Source organism: Amphiprion ocellaris, chromosome 20 (genome assembly GCF_022539595.1).
Source record: "Amphiprion ocellaris isolate individual 3 ecotype Okinawa chromosome 20, ASM2253959v1, whole genome shotgun sequence".
Classification (NCBI taxonomy): Eukaryota; Metazoa; Chordata; class Actinopteri; family Pomacentridae; genus Amphiprion; species Amphiprion ocellaris.
In genome coordinates, this window is record NC_072785.1 from 4,849,355 (window position 1) to 4,875,900 (window position 26,546).

The 26,546-nt window shown below is 40.0% G+C and overlaps 2 protein-coding genes across 4 annotated transcripts in view; one reads left to right on the plus strand and one right to left on the minus strand.

Moving 5' to 3' along the window:
* Nucleotides 1-557: 557 nt before the first annotated feature.
* Nucleotides 558-5,641, minus strand: dnal1 (dynein, axonemal, light chain 1). Its single transcript, XM_023274097.3, has 8 exons — nt 5,528-5,641; nt 5,040-5,078; nt 4,794-4,903; nt 3,087-3,142; nt 2,948-3,003; nt 2,636-2,762; nt 2,303-2,443; nt 558-1,529 (listed from the first exon to the last, which is right to left on the minus strand). Exons 1-8 carry the CDS (start codon nt 5,528-5,530, stop codon nt 1,480-1,482), a joined length of 582 nt encoding a protein of 193 aa, XP_023129865.1. The 5' UTR covers nt 5,531-5,641; the 3' UTR covers nt 558-1,479.
* Nucleotides 5,642-18,195: 12,554 nt separating this feature from the next.
* The window catches only part of gphna (gephyrin a), a 56,143-nt gene continuing 47,792 nt past the window's right edge, over nt 18,196-26,546 (plus strand). For all 3 annotated transcript variants that reach the window (XR_008600006.1, XM_055005817.1, XM_055005818.1), the window contains exons 1-3: nt 18,196-18,351; nt 25,139-25,217; nt 25,310-25,367. Coding sequence is in view for 2 of the 3 variants with exons in the window: in XM_055005817.1 (XP_054861792.1) it covers nt 18,288-18,351; nt 25,139-25,217; nt 25,310-25,367 (201 nt within the window). In the remaining variant the exon portion in view is untranslated. The remainder of the gene's footprint in view (nt 18,352-25,138; nt 25,218-25,309; nt 25,368-26,546) is intronic.

A 26,546-nucleotide genomic window follows, 5' to 3' on the forward strand; every position in this document is an offset into this window, starting at 1 on the left:
TGAATCTATTTCCTAAAAGTCCAAATACAGAAAAAATGACCCTAAAAAATGAGCTAAAACTATATATATATATATATATATATATATATATATATATATGTATGTGTGTGTATATATACATATATGTATATATATATACATATATATGTATATATGTGTGTGTGTGTGTGTGTGTGTGTGTGTGTGTGTATAAAAAAGTAAAATTGATGTATTTTTGCAACTGTGGGTTTTACGGGGTTAAAGTAAAAAAGCATGAGTATAAATGTTTCCTTTGAGTGCTAAGGTATGCCTATTGGTTAGTTACTTATTTTACTTACTTGCAGTAGTATATATGACATAATTACACTATTATTTGCCATGTGTCAGTCATATGACCCTCAGTAACTCACTGCTCCTCATACTGTGTATAATTGTGACAAATAAAGGTATTGAATCTTTGTTCAGTTGTAGTTCTAAAACACTCAAAGCTATTTGTCTAGTTGAGAAATCATTCTATACTGTACTTTTGCATGTTACCAAATTAGAATTACTGGCAAGTTAAGTTTCAACTGATAAGATTAAATGTTATAATAATAGTATTTATTCAAAATATCAAAATCATTAAAAATCATAAACATCCAAACATTACATGTTCAAACCTGCCGAAAATAATCTAAAACACAAAAAACTACGTACACAGATGCAGTATAATGAAGGAAAGCTACGTGCATTCACCTTGGTGTCGCATCTTTCAGAGTCGGAACGTTGTGGAAACGTTAGCTCCAAAACCTAACTGGAAAAAAAATTGTGTTCTTCCTTTACATGGAATTTAAAAAAAAAAAAAAAAAAAAAGTTTAGACTTGAACTACCTCAACAACCTATTTCCAGAAAGATCTTAAACAGCACAGTACCAAACAGCCTTGGATGAATTTTGGTCGTACAAGTTTAGCCCAAAGGTTGCTGGAACGTATCTAGAGACGGTCCTTTTATTCCCCAATGAGAGAGATAACTGCCTTTAACGAGACCTCCTGTTCTAAGGCTACCACTGACTGCTATCCGAGAATGATAGAATGATAGATTATAATTCTCCTGGTAAGAACAACACAGATTCATTGGCTATTCTCAGCCCTGTACCACCACAGTGAATTTTCAGGCACCAAGAAAAGTTCCTATCAGCTTCAATTTCCTTCACAGTGTGACAATAAAAAGTCCTAATGCTGTACACAGAATTAGGGAAATGTGCTCATTTGGTTTCATTTCTAAGACCTCATCAAACCCTCATCCTGGTCCCGAACCCACAAGGCCTGCATTGTCAATTAAAAACACTTTTTCAATTCTAAAACATTTTGCATTAGTTATTTTGTGCTTGTTGATTTTCAACAAAGTCTGTTGTAAAAATCATTCTCTATAAAGAAAAGCACCATGACAAACCATACAAAACTTTAAAAAAGGGAAGACTCTCCAGGAAAGAGGCTGGAATGTTTCAGGCATTAAGGTTTCTCAGCTGTCTCCCTGTCCTTCGTCCTCTTCCTGTTTGATGACTGGGGTTCCTGAAAACAACAGAAAAATGATCACTAGTTATTTTAACTGACTATATCAACATTAGTCAGTATTTTCTTCTCCTTTTTATTTCACAGACTTTCAAACCATTTTGGTGGCATTTACAGGTCTGTGGTCTCCTGTTCATTTTCTGGGAGGTTTAAAGAAGGAATCATGTAACTTCTTCCTAAGTATTTAACAATGTCTAGTCTGATCCAGGGCTGTACAGTGACTCAGTGGTTAGCACTGTCGCCTTACAGCTAAAAGATCCCTGGTTCACGTCCCAGCCTTCCTGGGATCTTTCTGCATGGAGTCTCCATGTTCTCCTGTACATGTGTGGGTTTTCTCCAGGTTCTCCAGCTTCCTCCCACAGTCCAGAAACATGCTGAGGTTAATTGGTGATTCTAAATTGACCGTAGGTGTGAATGTGAGTGTGATTGTTTGTCTCTATGTGTAGCCCTGTGATAGACTTTTACTTGTCCAGGTGTCCCCTGCTTCACCCTCAGTCAGCTGGGATAGTTGTGGGAGGAAGCTGGAGAACCTGGAGAAAACCCACACATGTACAGGAGAACATGGAGACTCCATGCAGAAAGATCCCAGGAAGGCCGGACGTGAACCAGGGATCTTCTAGCTGCACAGAGTCAGTGCTGACCACTGAGCCAATGTGCAGCCCCGATGAAAATAAAATGTAATGCAGAATTTTCTGGCTGAGCGAGACTAAGCTGCATCTGTGCTGCCACCGCAGCATGTTATATTATATACATGGCTGCTGGAATGCCCTTACCATCTAGTTTCTTCAGATTGGGAAGTCTTTTACAGGCTTCATCCATCCAGGTGCCCTCAGCTGAATGCTTCTCCTCCAGAGGGTTTCCAACAAACACTAGATCAGCGAGGCACGGCAGGTCAGCCAGCCTCACAAACTCTCCTACACAGGACAGAAGAGACATCGAGTCACACTGTTGGATTTCAACAAACTCCAACAAACAATCCAAAGTAAGAACAAGCACCTGATCAAAAGAGGCTGCTGTTGGAGATCTTTAGTGATGTTAAATGTAGTCATGTGTTTTTTAATATCTAATGTGTTGTTTTTTTAATTATGTTTCTGAAGGTAACCTACCCCAGTCTTTGACCAGGTTGTTGGACATGTAGAGGACTTTCAGGTTCTTCATGCACTGGATTCCCTTTAGTTTCTCTATGAAATTATAAGAGATCCACAATTCTTCTAATGTGTCCCCGACTGCTTCCTGCATACACACACACACACACACACGCACACGCACACACACGCACATGCACACACACGCACACACACACAAATCTAACATGAGTAACCACTTCTGAAAGCGATAAAGGTTGGGTCAAGAAAAGGAGAAAAAAAACAGAAAGCCTGAGAAAAGGTCAACAGGAATTTGGTTCCACAAAAACTTACCAGCCCAGTGAGAACCTTTATATTATTCCTTCCTAGTGATAATATCCTCAGGTTCTCTGGAAGGACACAGGATATGACATTACAACGCGTCTCAATATCTTCATGTGAGATTTATATTATTCATACAGTCGATACTCACTCAGGCCGTTGAGATTAGCGATTTTTTCGATCCAGTTTGTTGACAGAGACAGCTTCCTGTGGACGATACGGCACAGAAACATATCAGACTTCTGATTTCTGTTGAGATATTGTGATTTACTTGAATTAATTTACAAACATGCAGATTTGTTCTGTTGCAGAAAGTACTGGGAGTGTTTTTTTTCTAAGTAAAGTTTCAGGCAGAACTTCATCTCAGCTCTAAATGTTTGTTCAGTACTTCACACCTTTCTGCTGGATCAAATAGCATGTGCTCAGTCTAGTCAATACTAAAGCAACTGTTAGAAAAAATGTTGGACCACCTAATAAAAGGGCAACGCTTTCATAATCTCATTGTTTAAGAAGAACTTTCACAAAGTGCTTTGACAGGTAGAACATAAAAAATGACAATAATGTACAGAATGGATAGCTAATTAAAAGCTTGTTAAACGGACGACATCACACAAGGGGGTTAAAAGAGAAGCTGAAGAGGAAATAAAGACAGACAAACATCAAGATGAGGAGGTTAGAAAGAGGGACTACAAGCAATGAACATTTTGAAAGGGTTAAAAAGGCAGAGATTGATAGAAGAGGAGTAAAAGAGAACTTTACTGGAAGGCAAGTCTATAAAAGTGGGTTTTAAGAAGTGATTTAAAAGAAGTTAGTGATTCAGCGAGCCTTATCTCCTCAGGCAGGTCGTTCCAAAGCCGAGGGGTCCTGATGGAGAAGGCGATCAGCAGGTACCCACCTGAGGATCTAAGGCTGCTGTGGGGACGTACAGGGTTCACATATCTAAAATATAGCCAGGGGCAGGGCCCTGGTGAGCTTTAAAAATGATCAGTAAAATCTTAAAATCAATTCTAAGGAAGGACAGGGAGCCAATAAAGAGAAGCGACAACAGGGGAGATGTGATGTCATCTGTTAAAACCAGTAAGAAGCCTAGCTGCTGCGTGGAAAAAAGGAGACACAAAATGACAGAAACAAGACACAAAATGACAAAAACGAGACACAAAATGACAAAAACGACGCACAAAATGACAGAAACAAGACACAAAATGACAAAAACGAGACACAAAATGACAAAACGACACACAAAATGACAAACGAGACACAAAATGACAAAAACGAGACACAAAATGAAAAAACGACACACAAAATTACAGAAATGAGACACAAAATGACAAAACGAAACACAAAATGACAAAAACGACGCACAAAATGACAGAAACGACACAAAATGACAAAATGAGACAAAATGACAAAAACGAGACACAAAATGACAAAAATGAGACGCAAAATGAAAAAAACAAGACAAAAAATGACAAAAACGAGACACAAAATGACAAAACGACACACAATATTACAGAAATGAGACACAAAATGACAAAACGAAACACAAAATGACAAAAACGACGCACAAAATGACAGAAACGACACAAAATGACAAAAATGAGACAAAATGACAAAAACGAGACACAAAATGACAAAAATGAGACAAAATGGCAAAAATGACACACAAAATGACAAAAACAAGACACAAAATGACAGAAACAAGACACAAAATGACAAAAATGAGACAAAATGACAAAAACTGGACACAAAATGACAGAAACAAGACACAAAATGACAAAAATGAGACAAAAGATGATAAAAAGCAGACTAACCTACTGTATAACATCTGAAATACAGAATATAAGACAACAGAACTCACTCGCAGTTGGTGAGTGATGTAAGAGAAGGATCCATCTTCTCTATCGGTGGAACCTGACCGTACAGTTTTATGGCTTTAGCCTCGCTCACTTTCTCTCCTGATTTCTCCTCCTGCAGACACACACACACACACACCTACTAATGCAGCTGTGGGACAGTAATGCAACACAACTGCACATGAACACAAATAACTAATAATAAGTGTATGAAACAGCACTGCATGGTCCTCTGTGTCTTTGCCACTCACCCACTTGGCCAGGGCTTCCTTCACAGTCATTGCTTTGGCCTGGAGACATAAAGACACTGAGTTAGACAGGGAGAGGCTGGATTATAATCTGATGACAGAACAGCAGAGAGGTAAACAAGCTAGCAGCAGCATAAAGTGAGCTACAGACTTCCAACACACACAATCGTAGTCATATTTAATCACAGTCTCTATTTCAGGGGATTTACTGCTAAATACTACACCCACACCACAACACAGTAATAGGGCAAACTATCTCGACACAGACATCCGCACACTTTGAGGTCTGATTTAATGTGTATCTGATATTTCACCAGCTAACCAGCTAATTAAAGAGTTAGCTCGCAGCTAACAGCGGTTTGTTTGTATCGTCAGTTCAAACTCTCCCACCGGAGTCACTGCATGTTCCTTTTAGTTAACAGGGCTTAAACGACAACTAAAAAAACACGCAAACAGCCACGAAAACGGTCCGAAACCAAACCAACACTCACCATGTTGACGATGGATGTCTGCTCCGGTTGCTATGGCACTGACAGCCCACAAGCTGCGCCTGCGCAGTGCGACTGACTGGGCTTGACCCACTTAGAAAACAAGATGTGACTGCAATCATATACAGTCTAGGGCTGCAATTAAAGAACAGGACAGGGTGCGTTTGTCTCCACTACAGTAGATATTACAGGATAGCAGCCCTCAGCAACCTCACCCAGGGTAACAGTCTGACTGATATCTGATCGGTCAGAACGAAAAGGGAAATAATAAATCATGTCACAACCCCAATAGGATGAGCCTTCAGATGCAACAAGATCAGTCCATACTACTAATATCAATCACAGAGAGAATATAGAGTCAGTAATAATCACCTTTCAATAGCTGATCTCCTTTTATATAGCACTGCAATGCTGCCCTCCTGTGAAAAATGTTAGTATCGCATTTAACCTTGATTCAATAATGAACATCTCATTCGTTTTTAACTGTAATTCTGATTCACTCCTGAAATACAAGAATATGATATATATTAAATGAATGATGTTTTGTAATAACTTGTACACGCTGATGTTTGTATGTCCGTGTACACCAATCGTCACAATATTAACCAGCCCTGGCCCATCAGAGGACTGATCCAGAACCTGAGGAGCTCTGTGGTTTCTGGTACTGTGACGTTGGACTGGATCCTTTGGGTTGTGTGAGTTGGGAGGAGGGGACGTCTATGGATCTCAGACATGGCAAGGTAAAATGTGCCAGAGTATGAAAGTTAGTTTCATCATCACACAATAAAATAACATAGTCCAAATACAGTAATCTGCAATAATATGACATTTTAAAGTAAAATAGACCCCAAGCACCCTTCATATTCGCTGACATTTCCTGTTCATTACTCTGCCAAGGAAAGCAATGGAGTTATGTGATGATCAGCCTATGTCTGTCTGTCTGTCTGTCTGTCTGTTAGCAACATTACTCAACAGCAGACCAACGGATTTGGATGAAATTTTCAGGGAAGGTCAGAAATGACACAAGGACCAAGTGATTAGATTTTGGCAGTGATGCAGCTTATAGTCTGGACCCACGGATTTGTTAAAGATTTCTGTATCATTGCCAGATAGCGGCACAGCATCACTGTAACTATGACAACAAGTGAACACTACATCAGCTGCCTGCTGATGATCACATGATTGTGATCCTACTACAAATCCACCGCTGAGGACTTATCAGGACTTATCCATCAGAAATGATCCAAGGAACAGCTGATTAAATTGTGGGGGTGTTTCTGAGTCCCATCAATTCCCGCCACCCGCTACATATTTAGGTCACGTGATTTGATATCCTTACATAACATACACATGCATAACACACGCCTGTACTCAGTGTATGTTGCCGTGATTTCAACCATGAATTTTTTCAAGATTTCATCAGTCGGGAATGACCCAACGACTGAGCAGCCTTGGCGGAGTACTGCACTCTCTGAGGGCGTTTCTTGTTTTGTGTTTGTCATGATCCTACCACGGTCTCTGAAACGTAACGTCACTGTATGGAGTTCTAAAGTTTCCAGCTCTGGTGTTGCATGTTGTAGAATCAAAAAACCCTCGTTAAGATATGAGTGCAGGTGAATGCCTCTCCACCTCTTCTGACTGAGATGACAGATTTTAAAGTAGCACAAGCACAGCAATGGTGATCGCTTGTATTACCTGAATTTTAAACAAATATATTTGCCAATGGAGCAAAGAAGAACAATTAGAGCAGGCAGTTTATAGGTTTCATATTTCTCTAATACTGAGGTTATATGTTAAACATTGTACATACATTCTTGTAATAAAACTTCCTTCTGTCTTAAAGAGCCACTACATCCATATGACAGCGTGCTTTCTAAGAATAGCTCTAACCTTTCAAAGTACTGTATTTTATACTCAGCAATATCTTATTATATTCTTGTAATTCTTCCCCCATTATGATGGCCTCTATTGCTGCAACAGTACTGACCTACTAGATTACGTCACCGTGTCCACAAATACAGCATATTTTTATGTCATGTAGCCGTTCAACCACTAATAATAATGATGCTATGAAGTGTGTGTGTGTGTGTGTGTGTGTGTGTGTGTGTGTGTGTGTGTGTGTGTGTGTGTGTGTGTGTGTGTGTGTGTGTGTGTGTGTTAAGAGAGAGAGAGAGGCCTATGTGCCTGTAAGCCCCAACAGGCTTATGAATCATATTAAATAAGGGGACTTGTTGACCTTCAAAGACCTACCAAGAAGAGGAAGAAAAGCGTGAGTGTGCCTAATTCTAAGTATATACAGTGGAGACAAGAAGTCTGAGACCACAAGTGAAGGTCCATGTATTTTGCATTCATTTCGAGTTTAAAGGAAATGTTTCATTCAAAAGTACAATTTCAGCAAAACAATTCAAAATGTTTTCAGAATCTCTCCATACTTTTTTGCCTCCTTTTGCTTTAATGGCAGCAGCACACCAGATACCAAATCACATGATGTAAATACGTAGCGGGTGGCGGGAATTGATGGGACTCAGAAACACTCCCACAATTTAATTAGTTGTTCCTTGGATCATTTCTGACGGATAAGTCCTGATAAGTCCTCGGTGGTGGATTTGTAGTAGGATCACAATCAGCTGACGTAGTGTTCACTTGTTGTCATGGTTACAGTGACGCCATGCCGCTATCTGGCAATGATACAGAAATCTTTAACAAATCCGTGGATCCAGACTATAAGCTGCATCACTGCCAAAATCTAATCACTTGGTCCTTGAGTCATTTCTGACCTTCCCTGAAAATTTCAGCCAGATCCATTAGTCTGTTTTTGAGTAATGTTGTGAAAAGACAGATACACGTACACAGAATGTCACATAACTCCGTTGCATTCCTTGGTGGAGCAACTATCAAGGAGGAAGGTTAAGTTATCCCCCTGCCTTGTAAATGCATAAAATTCATACATTTAAAAATACGTAAAAGCCGTGGCAGTGCATCAACAATGGGGTTCAACCAAACCAGACTCATACTGAAGCTGCTGACTCACATTTTATTGCACAATGTCTTGACATATTTTCACAGTAAGGATTCATTTCCACCTCTGAAATTTTTACATTTTACAAAATCCCTTTTGGTCCACGGGCCATATGTTTGACACCCCTGGTCGATAAGGTAGAGGAGCTTTGTGTTTTTATTGTAACATAATTGGCATGTTTCACTTCAAAACAGAATATAGGTTTGCTAATATTCCTAATCATATGTTATTCATATACTTCTGTACTCTAACTTACTGCCTCGTGGACAAACACTACCATTCAAAAGTTTGGGGTCACACAGACAATTCCATGCTTTCCATGAAAACTCCCACTTTTATTCATGTGCTAACATAACTGCACAAGGGTTTTCTAATCATCAATGAGTCTTTCAACACCATTAGCTAACACAATGTAGCATTAGAACACAGGAGTGATGGTTGCTGGAAATGTTCCTCTGTACCCCTATGGAGATATTCCATTAAAAATCAGCTGTTTCCAGCTAAGGGCTGCACAGTGGCGTAGTGGTTAGCACTTTCGCCTTGCAGCAAGAAGGTCCCTGGTTCACGTCCCGGCTTTCCCGGGATCTTTCTGCATGGAGTTTGCATGTTCTCCCTGTGCATGCGTGGGTTTTCTCCGGGTACTCCGGCTTCCTCCCACAGTCCAAAAATATGCTGAGGTTAATTGATCATTCTAAATTGCCCGTAGGTGTGAATGTGAGAGTGCTTGTTTGTCTTTGTATGTGGCCCTGCGACAGACTGGCGACCTGTCTAGGGTGTCCCCTGCCTTCGCCCGAGTCAGCTGGGATAGGCTCCAGCCCCCCCCCGCCCCGTGACCCTGGTGAGGATTAAGCGGTGTATAGATAATGGATGGATGGATGGATGTTTCCAGCTAGAATAGTTATTAACCACATTAACAATGTCTACACTGGATTTATCATTCATTTCATGTTATCTACATTGACAAAAACTGCTTTTCTTTCAAAAATAAGGACATTTCTAAATTATCCCAAACTTTGGACAGTAGAGTACATAATATCTGTAACTTTGGGAATTAAAATCCACATCCCGGAGAAGCACATCCCTCAGTGAGTGGAAGAAGTGAGATCAGTGTGCTGAGCAGCCGGTACAGGTGGTGTACAGTATCACAGATCAAACAGCTCACACTAACCTGACTGCAACTTCAGAGCCGCTGTCTGGGTCACACACACTGTTTACAACGTCAGCATGTTCTGTGACGTACATGTCCAAACAAACTGAAGGGAGAGATCTTACCATCAATGAATAGCCTTTTGAATGTATTTACAGTATTTGTGAGGACATTTGAGGCAGATCTAATCAGCAGTAATGCTAAACATTTGGATAGACTTTTATTTAAATGACCAGGAAGTGGATTTAGATGGAGGGGCTCTTAAACAGAGAACGTGACTTGAAACTGAAGCCTGAGGTTTAGGTTTGCAGTACACACCGGCCGTTTCCTGCTCTGACGCTCTGGTCTGATGGATTCACAGTGACAGATCAAATAACTGGCTTCAGCTGTGAATATTTTACAGGAGGATCCATCGAAGCACAGGGTTTATCTGATAGGGTGAATTAAGTGCATCCAAGCCAAGAGGCGCAAATAATACCAAGGAATAGTTCAATGATTTGGATACACGGACATTTGTGTGTTTTTCTTTCCAGAAGTGAGATAACTGAAGCATTTTGCATGAAAATTGACACAAGACCAACTCATCATCAAACCATTAAAGATTTACGACCCCTTCAAAGACATCTGCAGTTTGTGTTGGCATGAAAGAGTTAGGAATAACTAGGGGTGTCTGATATTGGCTTTTTTTTGCCAATAACCGATATGCCAATATTGTCCAACTCTCAGTTTCCAGTTCCGATATCAACTGATGCCGATATATCTGGTACACTTGTTTAAACATTTCACAACGCAGTCTGATGATGTCATCATGCGTGAGGGTAAATGCACCAATGATGAAATCCGGGCATTATTTTATCAGTTTTCATGATAGGCAAAAAAACCCCAAACAAACCCGATAACGATATTCACCGATATTATTTTTTTTTTGCCAATACTGGGCCGATATTATCCGACATCCCTATAAATAACTTTTCTTTTGTGTGTTGCTAATTTGACTCTTGATCAGCTGTGAAAGAGTTTGGCTCCTTACCAGTAACTTATAAGGAGTACTGTTACAGATCAAGTTACTACCAAGGGCTGTACTGTGTGTGTGTAGTGTGTGTGTGTGGTGTGTGTAGTGTCTATTCTATTCTCGTGTGTGTGGGCGGCGTCTTAGGAGCACAAGTGGTATAAAATAAAGCTGGCGGTCAATCTTCTGATCGGTCAGTTTGCCTGACAGAGCATGCAAAAAAGTGTTGAGGCTATGAAAAATCCACACAGAGTTGCTCACAACAGGCAGGATCGGGTGGATTTAAACAAGAGCAGAAGGTCTGGACGATGGGGATCGAATGTTTTTGAAAGGAACAGCCAAACGTTGGAGCGGATAAACAGATCGACACGAGCATTCAATACCCTTCAACACAACCCTGCACACGTTGTGAGTAGATCCAAACATGGCATGGTCGCATCTAAACCAAGACTAACAGCAAACGTCTCTTTGCCTCCGATCAGCGAATCAAGACCAATCTCTGGCAAAGTCAACCCTACTGCTGCTCTAACGCTGCACAGGAAGGAGCCAATCAAGCCCAGAGGATATAGTACAACTTTATCATCTGGCAGCAAAACAAAAGAAAACACGGTGTTTCGCATGTTTGGTACACAATGCGGGAAAAAAAATCAGGAGTCTAACAAATATAATAAAATCAGTGCTGGTCTTGTAGCGAGAAACAAAGAAGCCATCCAGGATTCGGAGACTTGCAGCAGACTGATTAAACAGGCCTTTGATGAGCAGCCAGATGCAACAGTGACTCCAGAACCAGTGGATCCTCTGTTGCAGCAAAAGAAGAATGACGCTTGTATGATGGTGGCCGCCGGGGTTAAACATGATGCCCGTCTCTGTGAGCCAAGGCAACAAAGAGGTTTCTGCTCTGATGACTCAGCTATTGAAACAGAATCTGAGGACTCTGAAGACAAAGGTCATCCAGAGGGGCTGAAGGAGGACAGTGATGATGAGTACTACACGGACCAGAGAATCTCAGAGTGGGTCCTCAAAGTCAACTCCAGCCTCTTCTCAACAGAAAATAATGAGACGAAAAGCTCAAAACCTGTAGAGGAACAAGATGTGGCAACTCTAAAGATAATCTACAGTTCAGACTGAGCTATTATATTTGTGTTGTTCATTTTGACAAAATAATCTTCATATATAACAAACTGAGTTTCAGAGATGTGACATTGATGAATTCAGTGCAAGATGTGAAAGGACACAAACCAGTGCTTGCTCCCTAATAAGATTCCCGAGGTACCCCAGAGGAGTTTTTGTCTTGAAAAACTAACAAATAACCATTAGCATCTCTAATGTTACAATGAATGATTTAAAAAACACATCAAGACTACTGAAAATCAACTGTCTTATCTTCAGTGATATCAAATGTTCAGGTCTGTCCTTATCAGCACATTTGACTCTATCTTTTGTCATGTAAAATTTGGACATATTCCGTGCACTTATTATTCTTCATGGCTCACAGCCTGCTTTCATGTGTTATGAAATTGTTATGTGTGGACTTGTGTCAGATTAGTGATATGCAGTAATGGATCCACAAAGTGTTGGCTACTAGAGCACACCTCTGTCCTGCAGCAGAGGCCAAGAACCTGAGAGTCCCAAATAAATTAACACAAATCTAAGGACAAAGTACCAAGAGCAACTTACTGAAAACAAAAAGAAAAACAACTCCAGAAGCAAGACTTTCCCTTGCTGGTTTGCATGTTATCACTTAGCTCACCAGCTGTAGCAAAATACTGGAACTTTTTAGTCCACTTCCTGCCAGGGGACAGTAGACAAACACTACCGTTCAAAAATTTGGAGTCACGTAGAAATGTCCTTATTTTTGAAAGAAAAGCTGTTTTTTTCAAAGAAGATAACATGAAATGAATGATAAATCTAGTGTAGACATTGTTAATGTGGTAAATGACTATTGTAGCTGGAAACGGCTGATTTTTAATGCAATATCTCCATAGGGGTACAGAGGAACATTTCCAGCAACCATCACTCCTGTGTTCTAATGCTACATTGTGTTAGCTAATGGTGCTGAAAGGCTCACTGATGATGAGAAAACCCTTGTGCAGTTATGTTAGCACATGGATAAAAGTGGGAGTTTTCATGGGAAACATGAAACTTTTGAACAGTAGTGTAGATACAAGCTTTTACCTACTACCTAGCTTACATAGTTCCCAAACGCAAAGCCATGGTGGTCCTCAGGGTGGTAGCTTCATGCTACTTCTTGGGCTATACCCAACAGAGTGTCGTGGAACAGAGACTGACCAGTAGACACTCGCCTGAGGAGAGGGTTCTGATTGTCTGACAGAATACAGTGGATTGATCCTTTGGGGTTGGAAGTGAATTTATGACCCAAGAGAAGGAGTTATAGCATCTCAGGATCTTGTTCACCAGGAAGTTTAAAATGGAATGCAAAACTGACAGACATACTGGACAGGTCCAACTAGCAGGACAGCTCAGTATAGACCTAAATACTATATATTGCTGCCCAATATGTGTCAGAATGCCACAACTTGAGGCACAGTGAATGATCTAGACACAAACAGCACACACACACTTACCAACTAACCTTACCAACAGAGGACCATCAGGGTACAAAATGAAACTGAAATTTTTCAAACATTTTTTAAAAAATGCTTTGTAAACATGTCCACTTGCAAACTCCTATTTTACTTGGTGGATGAACTGTTGATTAATGTTCAAATTACTGTTATTGTGTACTAGCCCTATGCTTGGGCAAATTCTTGATGTTCTGATGACATTGTGTCTTGAAACTTTTATGGTAATAAATTGAATTTAATCTGATTGAAGGTAATCAACCATCTGAACAACAGTTTGGAAAGGGTCTATATATGGCTCTGTGTCTTTTGTACAAAGATCTCTCATGTTGTGTTTGAATCACTGACAGTATTTGAGATTTTTTTTTCACAAAGTGACTGAGTAATTAGATTGACTGTACAAAATAAATGGCTGCTTTTGACTGTGTATTTTTATAGGCCATGCCTTGGTTTAGGTCTACCTCCAGCATGATTTGCTTTGCAAATAGCTTTTAAATTCATCGTGCCATCAGACTAAAATGGACAGTTCAACTATTTGCAGACCTCAAGTGCACTTTGACAAAAATCTATTGATTGAGAAATGATTAACAGTTAGGCTGCAGACATGTCTTTGTCCACTTTTTGTGACTTTAAAGCATGACTCAAGGAAAAGGTCAAGCACCATCTGGACAATGAGGAACACACAATTCTTCAGATCAGCAATAAACTAAAGCAGTGTATTCCACAGTTGGATGCATCATCAAAAAGTTCAAGGACTTGTGAACAGCAGAGGCACACACAGAACCAGAAAGACCAGCAGCAGATTGCCTCCCATGTATCTAAGTTCAAGAAAACTAGTGAGAAACAGCAGTAAAGAGAGATCCAGAGATCAATGGAAATGACCAGTTATAACTCAGTTCATAAACCAATGATACAGATGGGAGAGTGATACATTGGAAACCATTCACAACTCAAAACACTCAAAGAATCCAATAGAAAACTCCCACCAGACTGCACAGAGGGTCCAGTAAAGCACGGAGGTGGTCTGGAGCTGGTTTTCTTACAGTGGTGAATATGCATTGATTGATGGAATCACAAACTCTGGAGGGTACAGATCAGATTCTGGGTGAAAGTTAAAAAAAAAAAACAAAAAGGAAAAACATACCAAGCTGCCCGTTAAAAAAAATAACTATTCTAAAAGACAGAAGAGATGCTTTCAAATTCAAAAGACTGGTGAAAAAAAATACTGGACATTGCTTAGCAGAAATTTGTGAGCTGCAGTTTGGAGTTCTGATGAAGATGCTAATTTTTGCATTATTTCTGCATTCACCATTGAGGTCAGACATCAATTTTTGGAGGTTCAAATAATGACTAGAAGTATGTTCTTCATTTAAACATAAAACATTCTTGTGAAATCAGCCATATAGTGAACATACAGTTTAATAATCCTCCCGACAGTGTGCTCAGATAGACACACTATGTCATGGTCACACTCCTTCTAAGTTACTTCAAACAACATTTGACTTTCTGAGACACTTGTGATTTCTTGTAAATGATCAGCTGTTGTATATAATGATAGCTATGTATGTGCAACAAGTCAAAACTAGTCTCAGAATTTTGTGTTTATTTCACTATGACAATCAAACCATGAAGATGGAAACCTGTTTGGTGAAACTTGTCTCACGGAATTATAATCACATTGATGGTTAAAAAGATTCAGTCGATTAAAATTAAATTAAAAATAGCTTTTACCAATTAACAATTTATTTATCCTTAATTCAAATGAGGTACATCGTATAGTCACAAATAGATCTATGATTTTACTACATGAGTATGACTGATTTATATTTTCGATTATATCACAGACATATACACTACCGGTCAGAAGTTTTAGAACACCCCAATTATTCCAGTTTTTTTATTGTAAATTCTGCATGTTAATGTCTCATTGTACTATGAAATGAAAGCATAGAACAAATAAACAAATGAAGTTTTAAAAAATCTATTTAGAAACTAAAACGCATTCTAAACTTTTGACTTGTCAAGTACTTCCTTTGGCAGGTCTAGCAGCTGAACACACTCATTCTTTCCACAACAGAAATCAAATATTCTTCAAAAAGTTCTTCCAACTCTGTACCAGAATTTTCCATCAATGTGTGGTTCTTGTAGATTCTTTGCTTTCACTCTTCTGTCCAGTTCATCCAAACCAGCTCCATGGGGTTTCAGTCTGGAGACTGTGCTGCCACTTCATGTTTTCAACCATCTGGTTCTTTGTTCCTAAGGTAGTTCTGGCAGAGCTTGGACTGATGTTCTGGATCATTATCTGCTGTAGGATGAACTCCTGACCAACTAGAACATACCAGAGGGTTTGACATGGAGCTGCAGAATGCTGTGGTAGCCGTTTAGGTTCAAGGTTCCTCTCACTCTGTACAAGAACCGACCCTGGATCCAGAAAAACAGCCCCAGACCATCATGCTTCCTCCTCCATGTTTGACAGTTGATGTCCCACACTGAGGAACCATCCTTTCTCCTACTGGACGGCTACAAGAATCCTGCTGATGAACCAAAGATTTCAGATTTAGATCTATCAGTCCATAATACCTTCTTCCAGTCTTCAGTAATCCACTCCATTGGTGGTGTTTCATGGTCCAGGCAAGCCTCTTTTTCTGATTTTGATGTCTTAGCAACGGCTTTCTGCTGCAAGTCCACCTGTCAAACCTGCAGCTCCAAGTCTTCTCTCCACAGTTAAACTAAGACTTCTTCCTACGACCACTATGAAGCTGATTAAAGCTGTTGTCCTGTGAGCTCCTACCACCAAGCTGTTGACTCTCACAAACTGGTCTTCTGGTTCTGTTGTGGCTTTGGGTCTTCCAGACCTCTTCCTGTCAGAGTTTCCTCCAGTTTCCTTTTGATGGTGAAGAAAACTGGACTCACTGACACCTTGACTTTCTTCCCAGTTTCTCTGCAGGACAGACCTACATTTTTAAGTGTAGTGTACCTGAAAAAGAAGACAAGTTTTGGAAAAAACTCTCCAAAGAATGCCGTGCAACAAAAAAGGATGTTTGTATCGCAGCACCAGTGGAGCAGGGTGTCCAGGATCTACAGCAGCCTCTTCCTTCACATGATCCTACAGCAAGAACTTCTTGTAGTCGTCAAGACTAAATGGATGTTGTGTTCATCTCAGCTGACGGATTTTGGAGCCAGAAACCATACTCTCTCACACATCCATCACCTGACACAAACTGAAGATTCCTCTTCCAAGGCATGTTGAACTACCACAGCGCTCAACCAACCCCGCCTTATAAGGGCTTCAGAAGGGCAGAGGTCCTCCAGGCTGTGTTGTGATATTTCACTTTAAATATTTAAGACCTCTATAGAAATACATTTCCAGACTAAAGTGTCCAAAATGAAGAGATTAAAAGGGGATGATGACTGGTCATCCACTCACAACTTCCTGTCACATGTTTCAAGCTCTTCAATGGGGTGGATTAGCTGGCCAGGTGGTCTGGGGCAAAACTGAGCTGGGAACTCCTTCCTCTAGCTTCAGCTGGATCGTGTTTGCATTCTTCTCAGGTCAGCTGCAATACCACTAGTGTAAGGTATGGCACTTAATCTGTGGAATTCTATTATAATAGGTGTAATATGAATAGAAAAATAAAAGGTATTACATTTAGATTTTGACACAGCCACATAAGAAAGGACATTCTAGGTTGCTTTCCACTGCAGAATCTCTGGTCAGGTATGAACATTTAGGCGCACTTCAGACGTGTTACAGAATCCAACAGCTTCGATGTTTCCTCCGAGTGCACCACAACAAGAACAAAAAGCAGTTACTGGATGTAGCGCCAGTCTACGAGCACACAGGAAATAGGACAATGCAGGGTTTGTGACGTTAGTTTGTAAGGTGAACTGAGACGGCAGAAACATGGTTGTCCTCTTTGAGTTTAACCCATCAACGTTAAAATCCTCACAATCTACAAGTTCCTGCAGTGGAAAACAGCTTATGGCACCAACCCAGCAGACGGTTACAGAGTTTTATGTCAGCTTGGATCGTTTCTTGTCATTTTGGATCATTTTTGTGGATAATTTTCGAGTTATTTAGGACAAATTTCATGTCATTCTGGACTAATTTTTGGTAATTATGGATCATTTTCAAGACATTCTGGATGGGTCAATATATAATTGCGGCACTTTTGGCAACATAGTTGACATTTTAGTGATATTCAGTCATCTCTTATTAATAAATTTAAATTATGGATCATTTGAACAATTTTTGAGTCATTTTGGACAGGTTTTGAGTCATTTTGGACAATTTTAGTAGCATTTTCAACAAGTTTTATGTCAGTTTGGATCGTTTCTCATCATTATAGATCATTTTGTGTCTTTGGGATCATTTTCGATTCATTTAGGACAAATTTCATGTCATTCTGGACTAATTTTCCATAACTATGGATAATTTTTAAGTCATCTTGGACAATTTTTGAGTCATTTTGCACAAATTTTGAGTCATTCTGGACAATCTTCGAGTCATTTTGGATCATTTTAGTGTCTTTGGGATAATCTTCGAGTCATTTAGGACACATTTCATGTCATTCTGGACTGATTTTCCGTAATTATGCATCATTTTCAAGTCATTATGGACGGGTCAATATATAATTGCGGGACTTTTTGTACCACAGCTTACATTTTAGTGATATTCAGTCATTATTTATGAATAAAAAATTATGGAATTTGTAAAAACATGATCATAATGAACACAAAAAACATCTGTTTTTTTTTAAACTTTTAATAAAAATGTATGCCAGGTATATCCCATTGACTTTAGAAGTCCCTCAGCTACATATTGACCCAGTGGTTGTAAGGCTCCTGTCACTGAAGGTGCTCCTGGGGCCCCAGATCTTGCTGTTTGGAGGACATCTCGCCTAAAGGACACAGTGGAGCCGTCCTCCAGAGGTGCAGCAGCACTCCGCCACCACCACAGCTCTGCTCTATGTAGCGCCGTCACAGTGCAGACAGAGGTTGTAAACATGGCGGCGGACGGGATGGTGCTCACCAACCACGACCATCAGACCCGAGTGGGGATTCTGACAGGTAAGAACACCGTGCGATTAAACACGACGACTAAATGCTTCTTAACCGTGCGCCTTGGAGTCCTTTGGCCGTCGCCTGCCCGTGCGCGTCCGTGTCACGATACGAGCGGTGTTCGCTGCAGAGCTAGCTGCCGTTAGCCAGCATGCTAACCGGTTCCGTTGGGCTTTTCCCGGTCTGACAGCTCGGACGGACGAGCTGTTTGCGGTGAAACTGGGCTATGTGCGATTCTGTGCGGAGACGTGAACGTTTACATGTGAAGGCTGGCTGTCAAACGGAGCGTTGTGAATACTGAGATATTTTATTTTTAGCGTCAAGTCAGGCAGAAGACAGACGAGCGGCCGGAAGAGACTTTCAAAATGAGGGCGAGGTGTTCCGAGCTGCGGTGAGTTTTGGCTAAAAGTGGCGCTTTTATTTCGAAAGTACGGCCGCTATTCTTCCGTTTTGGTTGTGCTTGGAGTTTCTAGCTTGACGCAGCAAGGGAACGTTATATTTCTAGCAGTGTAGCGTTAGCGAGCCTACATGAGCTGCATTATTCATGTCCCTTTGCAGATCCGATATGTTGGCCGCAGATGAGGAGGGTTTTTATTAGCACCGCTTGTATGGCTCTTCTGACAGCCCTCCGTTTGGGTTTAATGACTGTGTTTTTATTTAGCGCAGGAATATTAATTTATTAGCGATAAATCGTGCCAGTGGTTGAGCATTAAAAGGAGGGCCAGGGCAGGATGGATGCAGCTGTGCAGGTTGGAGCTCCTCGGAGCCGGACTGAGAGCAGGATCCAGCGGTGTGACAGCACCAGGAGCCCTGCTGGATCTCTGCTAAGACAGGGGGGACGTGAGAATAATGCAAAGAGGATGGAGCCAGCAGCTGTCTAGCATGTGAGCTAACAGCAGCTAACCCCGTCCAGCTGACAGCACAGCCTCCTGTCACATGTTAACACACGTTCATTCATTCTGCATGTCGTGTTCTTACACACACCTACCGTGGAAGACATTTTAAGTGGACTGGGTCAGCATCAGGGTCCCCAATAACCATGAGGGGGAAATTAAAAAGATCATATTCAACATTAAAAAAGTAACTTTGTGCAGAAAATGCATCTTAAAAGAACATTTCCTATTTCAGTGACAGAAGTGTTGCACAAGTATTGACTTAAAAAATGAGCACTGTTTATCCCTCCTGTTGTCCTCATTTACAGGCACCCGAAAATATTCTTTCCTTGTCTGAAAAAAAAATCCAAAAATTCAGCAAAAAATTCCCCAAATTTCTAAAAATTTGCAAAACCTTCTGGGAGGAAATTCCAATAATTCCTTAAAAGTTTCCCTTAAAAAATGTATTTAAGAAAATCCCCCCAAAGTTGGCAAGAAAATTCTTGCAAATATTTTCAAAAAATGAGTAAAAATCTTCCAAAAAAACCTAAAAATATCTAAAGTGATTCCATATATATCAGTAAAACTTGTAATATTTTCTTTAAGAACATTCACAAAATAATCAACCAAAATCCAGTGAAATTCACTGGATTTTGGTTGATTTTTTTTTTGTGTGAATGTTCTTAAAGAAACATTTTTTAACATTTCTTTTTTTTTCCATCAAAAATGTTGAAAAATTTTCAAAAAATGTTGAAAATGTGGACATCAGAAAACCTACCCAGTTTTCATCTACTGTAAGTGTATCTTGGAGATGTTTGTGGTTAGTGAGGCGGGTATTAATGGAAGAAGTGTTCATTACTTGGCACTTAGCATCATCCCTTTTCTCTCTGCTGATCCTTAGACCGTGTGAGCATTTACAACCTCATCTTCATTTCAAACCTGGACCAGATACAGCACCTAACCTGTGTTCTAAACCTGCCCCGTTTATGATAGTGCACTACATGTGTGTATTGAAGTAAATCTGCAGAAACGTCCACTTTCTAAAAGAAAAGGTAGCATAAAGAAGCTGTGCACAGCTAAAATCTTCACCAGACAAACTTACCATGGATCCTGAGGTAAAGACAATAACCATAAGGGGAAAATATAAAAAGATCATAGTCAACACCACAAAAGTAAGTTTATGCAAAAAATCCAATGTAAAATGCATCTTATAAGAGCATTTCCTATTTCAGACTGTCAAAAATAAACACTGTTTAAGGAAGTTATCTCTCAAATTGTGATTTCATTGGCACTCCAGATTCTCCCTCCTGACCCACAGAAAACCTACCCAGGAATTAGTCTGATCCTTAGATCCTGTGAGCATTTACAACCCCATCTTCATTCCAGATCTGGACCAGATACAGCTCCTAACATTGTTCTAAACCTGCACCGTTTAAAGCCTATGGATTATCGATCATAGTTAAAGATAATAAATAAATAGTGACACCCCAAGTTAAAAAGAAACATTTCAGGCATGACTTTCTAAAAGAAAAGGTAGCGAAAAGAAGCCGTGCACAGCTAAAATCTTCACCAGACAAACTTCCCATGGATCCAGATACAAGGATCCTTAGGCAAAGACAATAACCATCAGGGGAAAACATAAAAAAGATCATATTCAACGTTACAAAAGTAACTTTATGCAAAAGATTCAATGTAAAATGCATCTTATAAGAGCATTTCCTATTTCAGTAACAGAAGTGTTGGACAAATATTGACCAAACTGTCCAAAATGAGCACTGTTTAACCCTTTGATGCCAACATGGGTCAAAAATGACCCAAATCCAATGGAAAATGGATATCTCCTGACCCACGGTGCACATCAGAGGGTTAAGGAGGTTATTCCTCACATTGTAATTTCATTTTTACCCCAGATACTCCCTCATCAGACCCACAAAAAACCTACCCAGGAATTAGTCTGATCCTTAGACCGTGTGAGCATTCACAACCCCATCTTCATTCCAGATCTGGACCAGATAGGGTTGTTGTTACACACATTTACCATGGAAGACATTTTAAGTGGACTGGGTCAGCATCAGGGTAAAATATGCATCTATAAAATTTTACTTTAGCTTATATGGCAAAAGGAAATGTCAAATGGATCCTTCAAAAAGAATGGAAATGTATTTTAGCATCATGCTACTTATTAAAACATATTTTAAAATTTTTTCCCCCTAGCGATATCATATCACACAGTTAGCATGTTGTAGCTGTGTTGTTTCTCTATTACGCAGTCATACGCTACATTCATGTGTGTTAAATTGTGACTATATTTTGACACTGAAGGAATCATGCTTGGTATTAAAATGTAGGTAAAAATGAAGCCTTTCATTTGCTGTACCTTGTTTTGCCCAAAGACCAATACTGATACGACCTCTAATAGGTTTCCCATAATGCACTTTTTAAAATTTTCTCCAGTGAATTATCAGAAAATAGAAACACATGCCTGTAGTACCAGTGATTGTTTCTATGACTCTATATCACAGACATGAACCTGGTACAGTTTCACTATTGAAACTATGGTATTGATGGTAAAGTTTTCCTAGCATTAGGGTAAACTTAGTTAATTAAACTAAATAGATTTTCCATGGAGTGACCTGTCGGGAAAAACACTCTGGATTGTTTGTATTTCTTTACAAACCAGCGGTAGTGAGTGGAGCTATCAAAGGATTGTGTTGTTGCAGAATGATCAAACTAACTCTGAATGGTGTGTTGAAATGTCCTAGTTCTAATGCATGTTTGTGTCTTTATAAGAGTTCATTGTGTCAGTCCAGAGCTGAAGTTACACCTTTAGAAACTTAAAAAAAAGTCTGAAATATGTTCTTGCTGTGGGACTTATTTGAAACTGAGAGGCTGTATTGGGCCATAACATGTAGTCAGATACTTGCAGATGGCATTCAATCAGAATAGCCCCGTCCCAACTTTTACCCAGATAACACAGTTTACATGATCTCTAAATATTTGTGTCCTTGAACTCAGTGCAGCAGGATTTCACCAGAGGCTCTTTCTCTTTTTTCACATGTCAAGCAGCTGTAACTGTAGAGGCCTCGCAGTGTAATCAGGTGTAATACCCATCCATCCATCCATCCATCCATCCATACATACATCCATACATACATACATACATACATACATACACCGCATTAGGGTCATGGGGGGCTGGAGTCTATCCCAGCTGATTGAGGGTGAAGGCAGGGGACACCTGGACAGGTAACAGTCTATCACAGGGCTACACATAGAGACAAACAACTGATGAAGAAAATAGCACACCTTTAGCTACAGATACCTTCCAGTGTTCCTCTTCATTCCTTTTCCCGCGGTTATCAACTTTTCTTTCTTATCTTTTGTTATTTGTTACTGTTTGCCAGACTCCTTGATTCAATCACCTTTTGTTTCTTTTTGTATTACCTTCTGTTACCGATAGCAACCAGACACATATTAACCACTATTCATCCTGTATTTACATACGGTCCGTCCTACCCTCTGACCCACTCTCTGACCATCCCTATAAAATGTGGAATCTGTAAATGTTCTGGGTTGGCCCACCGTATGCTGGAATACCAATAAACACCCCACTACAGCTAACTTCCAAGGACTAAGAGTGTTTTTATTCACACCTACGGACAATTTAGAATCACCAATTAACCTCAGCATGTGTTTGGACTGTGGGAGGAAGCTGGAGAACCTGGAGAAAACCCACACATGTACAGGAGAACATGGAAACTCCATGCAGAAAGATCCCAGGAAGGCCGGGACGCGAACCGGGGATCTTCTAGCTGCAAGGCGTCAGTGCTAACCACCAAGCCACCATGCAACCCGTAGAATTTGTCATTTACCTCAAATTTTTGTTGGCAGTGGTTTGAGTTAGACCTAAAAAAATAATTGATTTCAATTAAATAATGCACTTAGCAAGTTGTAAAGGTTGCAGTGTAGGATATGCAGGGTGTAACTACAAGGCAGATTAAAACTTTCAGAGTATTTTTTATGCCCAACTATTGATCATTGTAGGTATTTCAGGCATACTGTGGTTTGATCAACATAGTGATCAGTGCCACAGTTTAAACCCAGATTTTAAAGTGTCCTGTCTGTTTTTTTCCTTCTTGTGTGACAGTCCTGACCTTTAGTTGTTGTCTTCTACAGTCTTTATAATTACAAGTTTTAAATCTATTTCACTGTGAATGTTGAGCTTAAGCTAAACTTTAAAAGAGAATTTTGCAAATCGCAATGTCGGGTAGAAAATTCTATATTAGATATTTCCACCAAATTATTCAGCCCTATTTTTCTTTTTATCTTTGGCTTTCTGTTCAATAATCGACTTATATTCACTTTAATCTATGCTTGTTTTTCAAAGTTTTATTAAATATTGCCTTAAAAAATGTATGAAATGAGCATTTTGGGAAAGATGTAATTTCATTTTCTTTCAGAGAATTATATTATGCTGAATTTAATTTTATGTGTGTGATGCAAAATCTCAACAAAATCTATCTCAGGGCTTCACATAGGAAGGTCAAGAACATACAATATTCTATTAGAGAAATCTGGGCAGCTCTTTGGTTACAGTGTGAAGGAAAAACTTCAACAGGAAGAAACCTCGAGCAGAGCCAGACTTAGGGAGGGCAGACGTCTGGCTCAGCTGGCTAGGGTTAGGGTGGAGGAGGGAGAGGAAGGATAGATGAGATGATTCTAGTCTCATATCTGCCCATTAAACTGAAGACTTTACTGAGTAGCATTATCATGAAGACAGAAAACAGCGAGGTCTGTTTATTTTTTGAACATGGCATTCAACATTTCCCCTTGAATAATCGGTTAGATTACATTTTTCAGTGTGGAGACGCATGTGAACTGGTAATTAGAATTAAGAGGAAAAAAACGCTCAATTAAAAGTCTGGGTAATTAAAATAATATTAATCACAGTGAAACACGTCAGATTTCATTGACTGATTAGTATCAACATAGGTTGTATGGGAATCTGTTTTATTACTCCACCAAGGAACGCAGTGATGTGACGATCGGCGTTGGTTTATCCGTCCGTCTCTGTCCGTCCGTCCGTCTGTCTGTTAGCAATATTACTCAAAAACAAACTAACAGATTTGGATGAAATTTTCAGGGAAGGTCAGAAACGACACAAGGACCAAGTGATTAGATTTTGGCAGTGATGCAGCTTATAGTCTGGAACCATGGATTAGTTAAAGATTTCTTTATCATTGCCAGATAGCCGCCCGGCGTCACTGTAAAGCTTGTTTTATGCTTGCCGTGTCCGCGAGGTCCATGACGTAACGTGTGGATGCGTTACGTCATTTTAGCAGCCACGCCCTCTCACACAGCCCTTCTCAAGCGGAAAATTTCCACATCGTGCACCTCCAAATTTTTCTAGCAACACAGACGGAGACACGCTGAAAACTGGCGGAAGAACAGGAGCTCCTAGCAGCAGAAGTTCAGAAATAAAGACATTTATACGATTCATCAAACAGATCACCGTAATAACCAGGTTATGAAGTGGTGTTAACAATGACAAACTTCTTCTACTCTAGTTAAGTACTGTGGTGGGCGTGTGTTTGCGATACACTGCCCCCTGCAGTTTGGAAGTAGACACCGCATGGAGTATAAAAGACATACTTGTTCTCTTGAGCCGATTTCCAAACATCTCATTTCCACGCGGAAAACATAACCCAGCCTTAACCATGACAACAAGTGAACACTACATCAGCTGCCTGCTGATGATCACATGATTACGATCCTGCTACAAATCCACCGCTGAGGACCACAAAGTTTTTAAAGATTTAATCCAGCCTTGGCTTTTCTAATTTTTAATATCTGATCAGTAAAAGTGGATCATTCGTTCTGTCGGAGTCGATCTGTTCTCTCACATGAACTTCTCTCCTCTCCAGTCAGTGACAGCTGCTACAAGAACCTGGCTGAGGACAGGAGTGGAGTCAACCTGAAGGACCTGGTCCATGATCCCTCCCTGTAAGTTTACACATAAATCCTATGGCGTGCACACAAATGCACACAAACACAAGCTCACATTACACTAACTGTTCCTCTGTCACTTCCTGCAGACTAGGAGGAGTCATTTCTGCCTACAAAATTGTTCCAGATGAGATCGATGAAATCAAGGTACGTTAACGTAATCCTTCACAGTCTATGAAGCACCTAACAGTAGCTGTAAAAAGAGTCTGGACTTTACACACAGTCCAACAAAAAGGTTTTATTCCATCATAGAAGAAGAAACGGTTTATGATCAAGACACAAGCTGAATGAAAACAATCAAATTCTTCCTTTCTTTGCTTGCTGGTCTCTGGTAGGAACCATCCGTCCATCATCCAACACAGTCATCATTCTTCAATTAGTGCTCTTTCAGCTGCTGATGCAGTGAATATACCCCGTGTTGATCCCTGTGGAGAAACTGTAGGGTAGGGTTGTCACGATTTCAATTTTTTGAGCCAAGATTATTGTGGAAGGAAATATTGCGATTTTACGATTATTCACGATTATCGACATTATGAAAGAAAAAAACCCACTGTTTGTATTTAAATAAACTCTTTAATAATACTTAAACTTTTAAACATTTACTGTTCTTATAAAATAAAATAAATTGTTCCAACACGTCTTTGTAGTAAATAAAAGTGCAAATTGCATTACAAAACAGTCACTAACTTGAGGAACTTAAAGGCTTCTTTAGCTGCCATCATTAAAACAAAAGTTAGTGAGTAAATTCTAGTAAGTTCTAGTGAAGTGCCTCTTTGAGACTTTTATGTATTATGGAATGTTGCAATTTAATGTATGGTTGATAACGTAGTGTTTACTTTGTAAATCAAACAAAACAAAAAGACATAAAAAGAATACATTTAAAGATTCTAAAAACACTTCATTTTAAGCTTTAAATAATCCTCCACAATTTTAGACAATAACTACAAAAACTACAGAAAAAAGGATAAATGGGAGTCTTATTTATTTTTACTAAAACGTTTATATAAACAATTCACCACTAATTTTACAACAATTAATCAAAACAGCCGGATCATTTCCCAGGGAAAACTCTAGAGTCTGACAGGAGGTCCAGGCAGACAGACAGCCTCCCTGTCCTGGAGGTTACCGTCTCCTCCACTACCACTGTCAGCGGGCAGCGGGGCTTCCCGGACCACACTCCCTGCTGAGGGGACCGGGCCGACAGCATCTTCGGAGGAGGGCACGGGCTTCCAGAGCCAAAACAACCGGCGGGTCGGGAGCTCCGGTTCCCTCCTGCGCTCCCATTCCCCACCCGCCGCGGCCCGCCGCCTTCCCCTCGCCTGCGGA

Excerpts from the sequence above, each read along its gene's own strand:
- dnal1 (XM_023274097.3), bottom strand. Across the intron at positions 3,143-4,793 it reads ACATCACTCACCAACTGCGA|GAAGCTGTCTCTGTCAACAA; the intron begins GTGAGTTCTGTT and ends TATCGTCCACAG. Across the intron at positions 2,763-2,947 it reads TAAAGGTTCTCACTGGGCTG|GAAGCAGTCGGGGACACATT; the intron begins GTAAGTTTTTGT and ends GTGTGTATGCAG.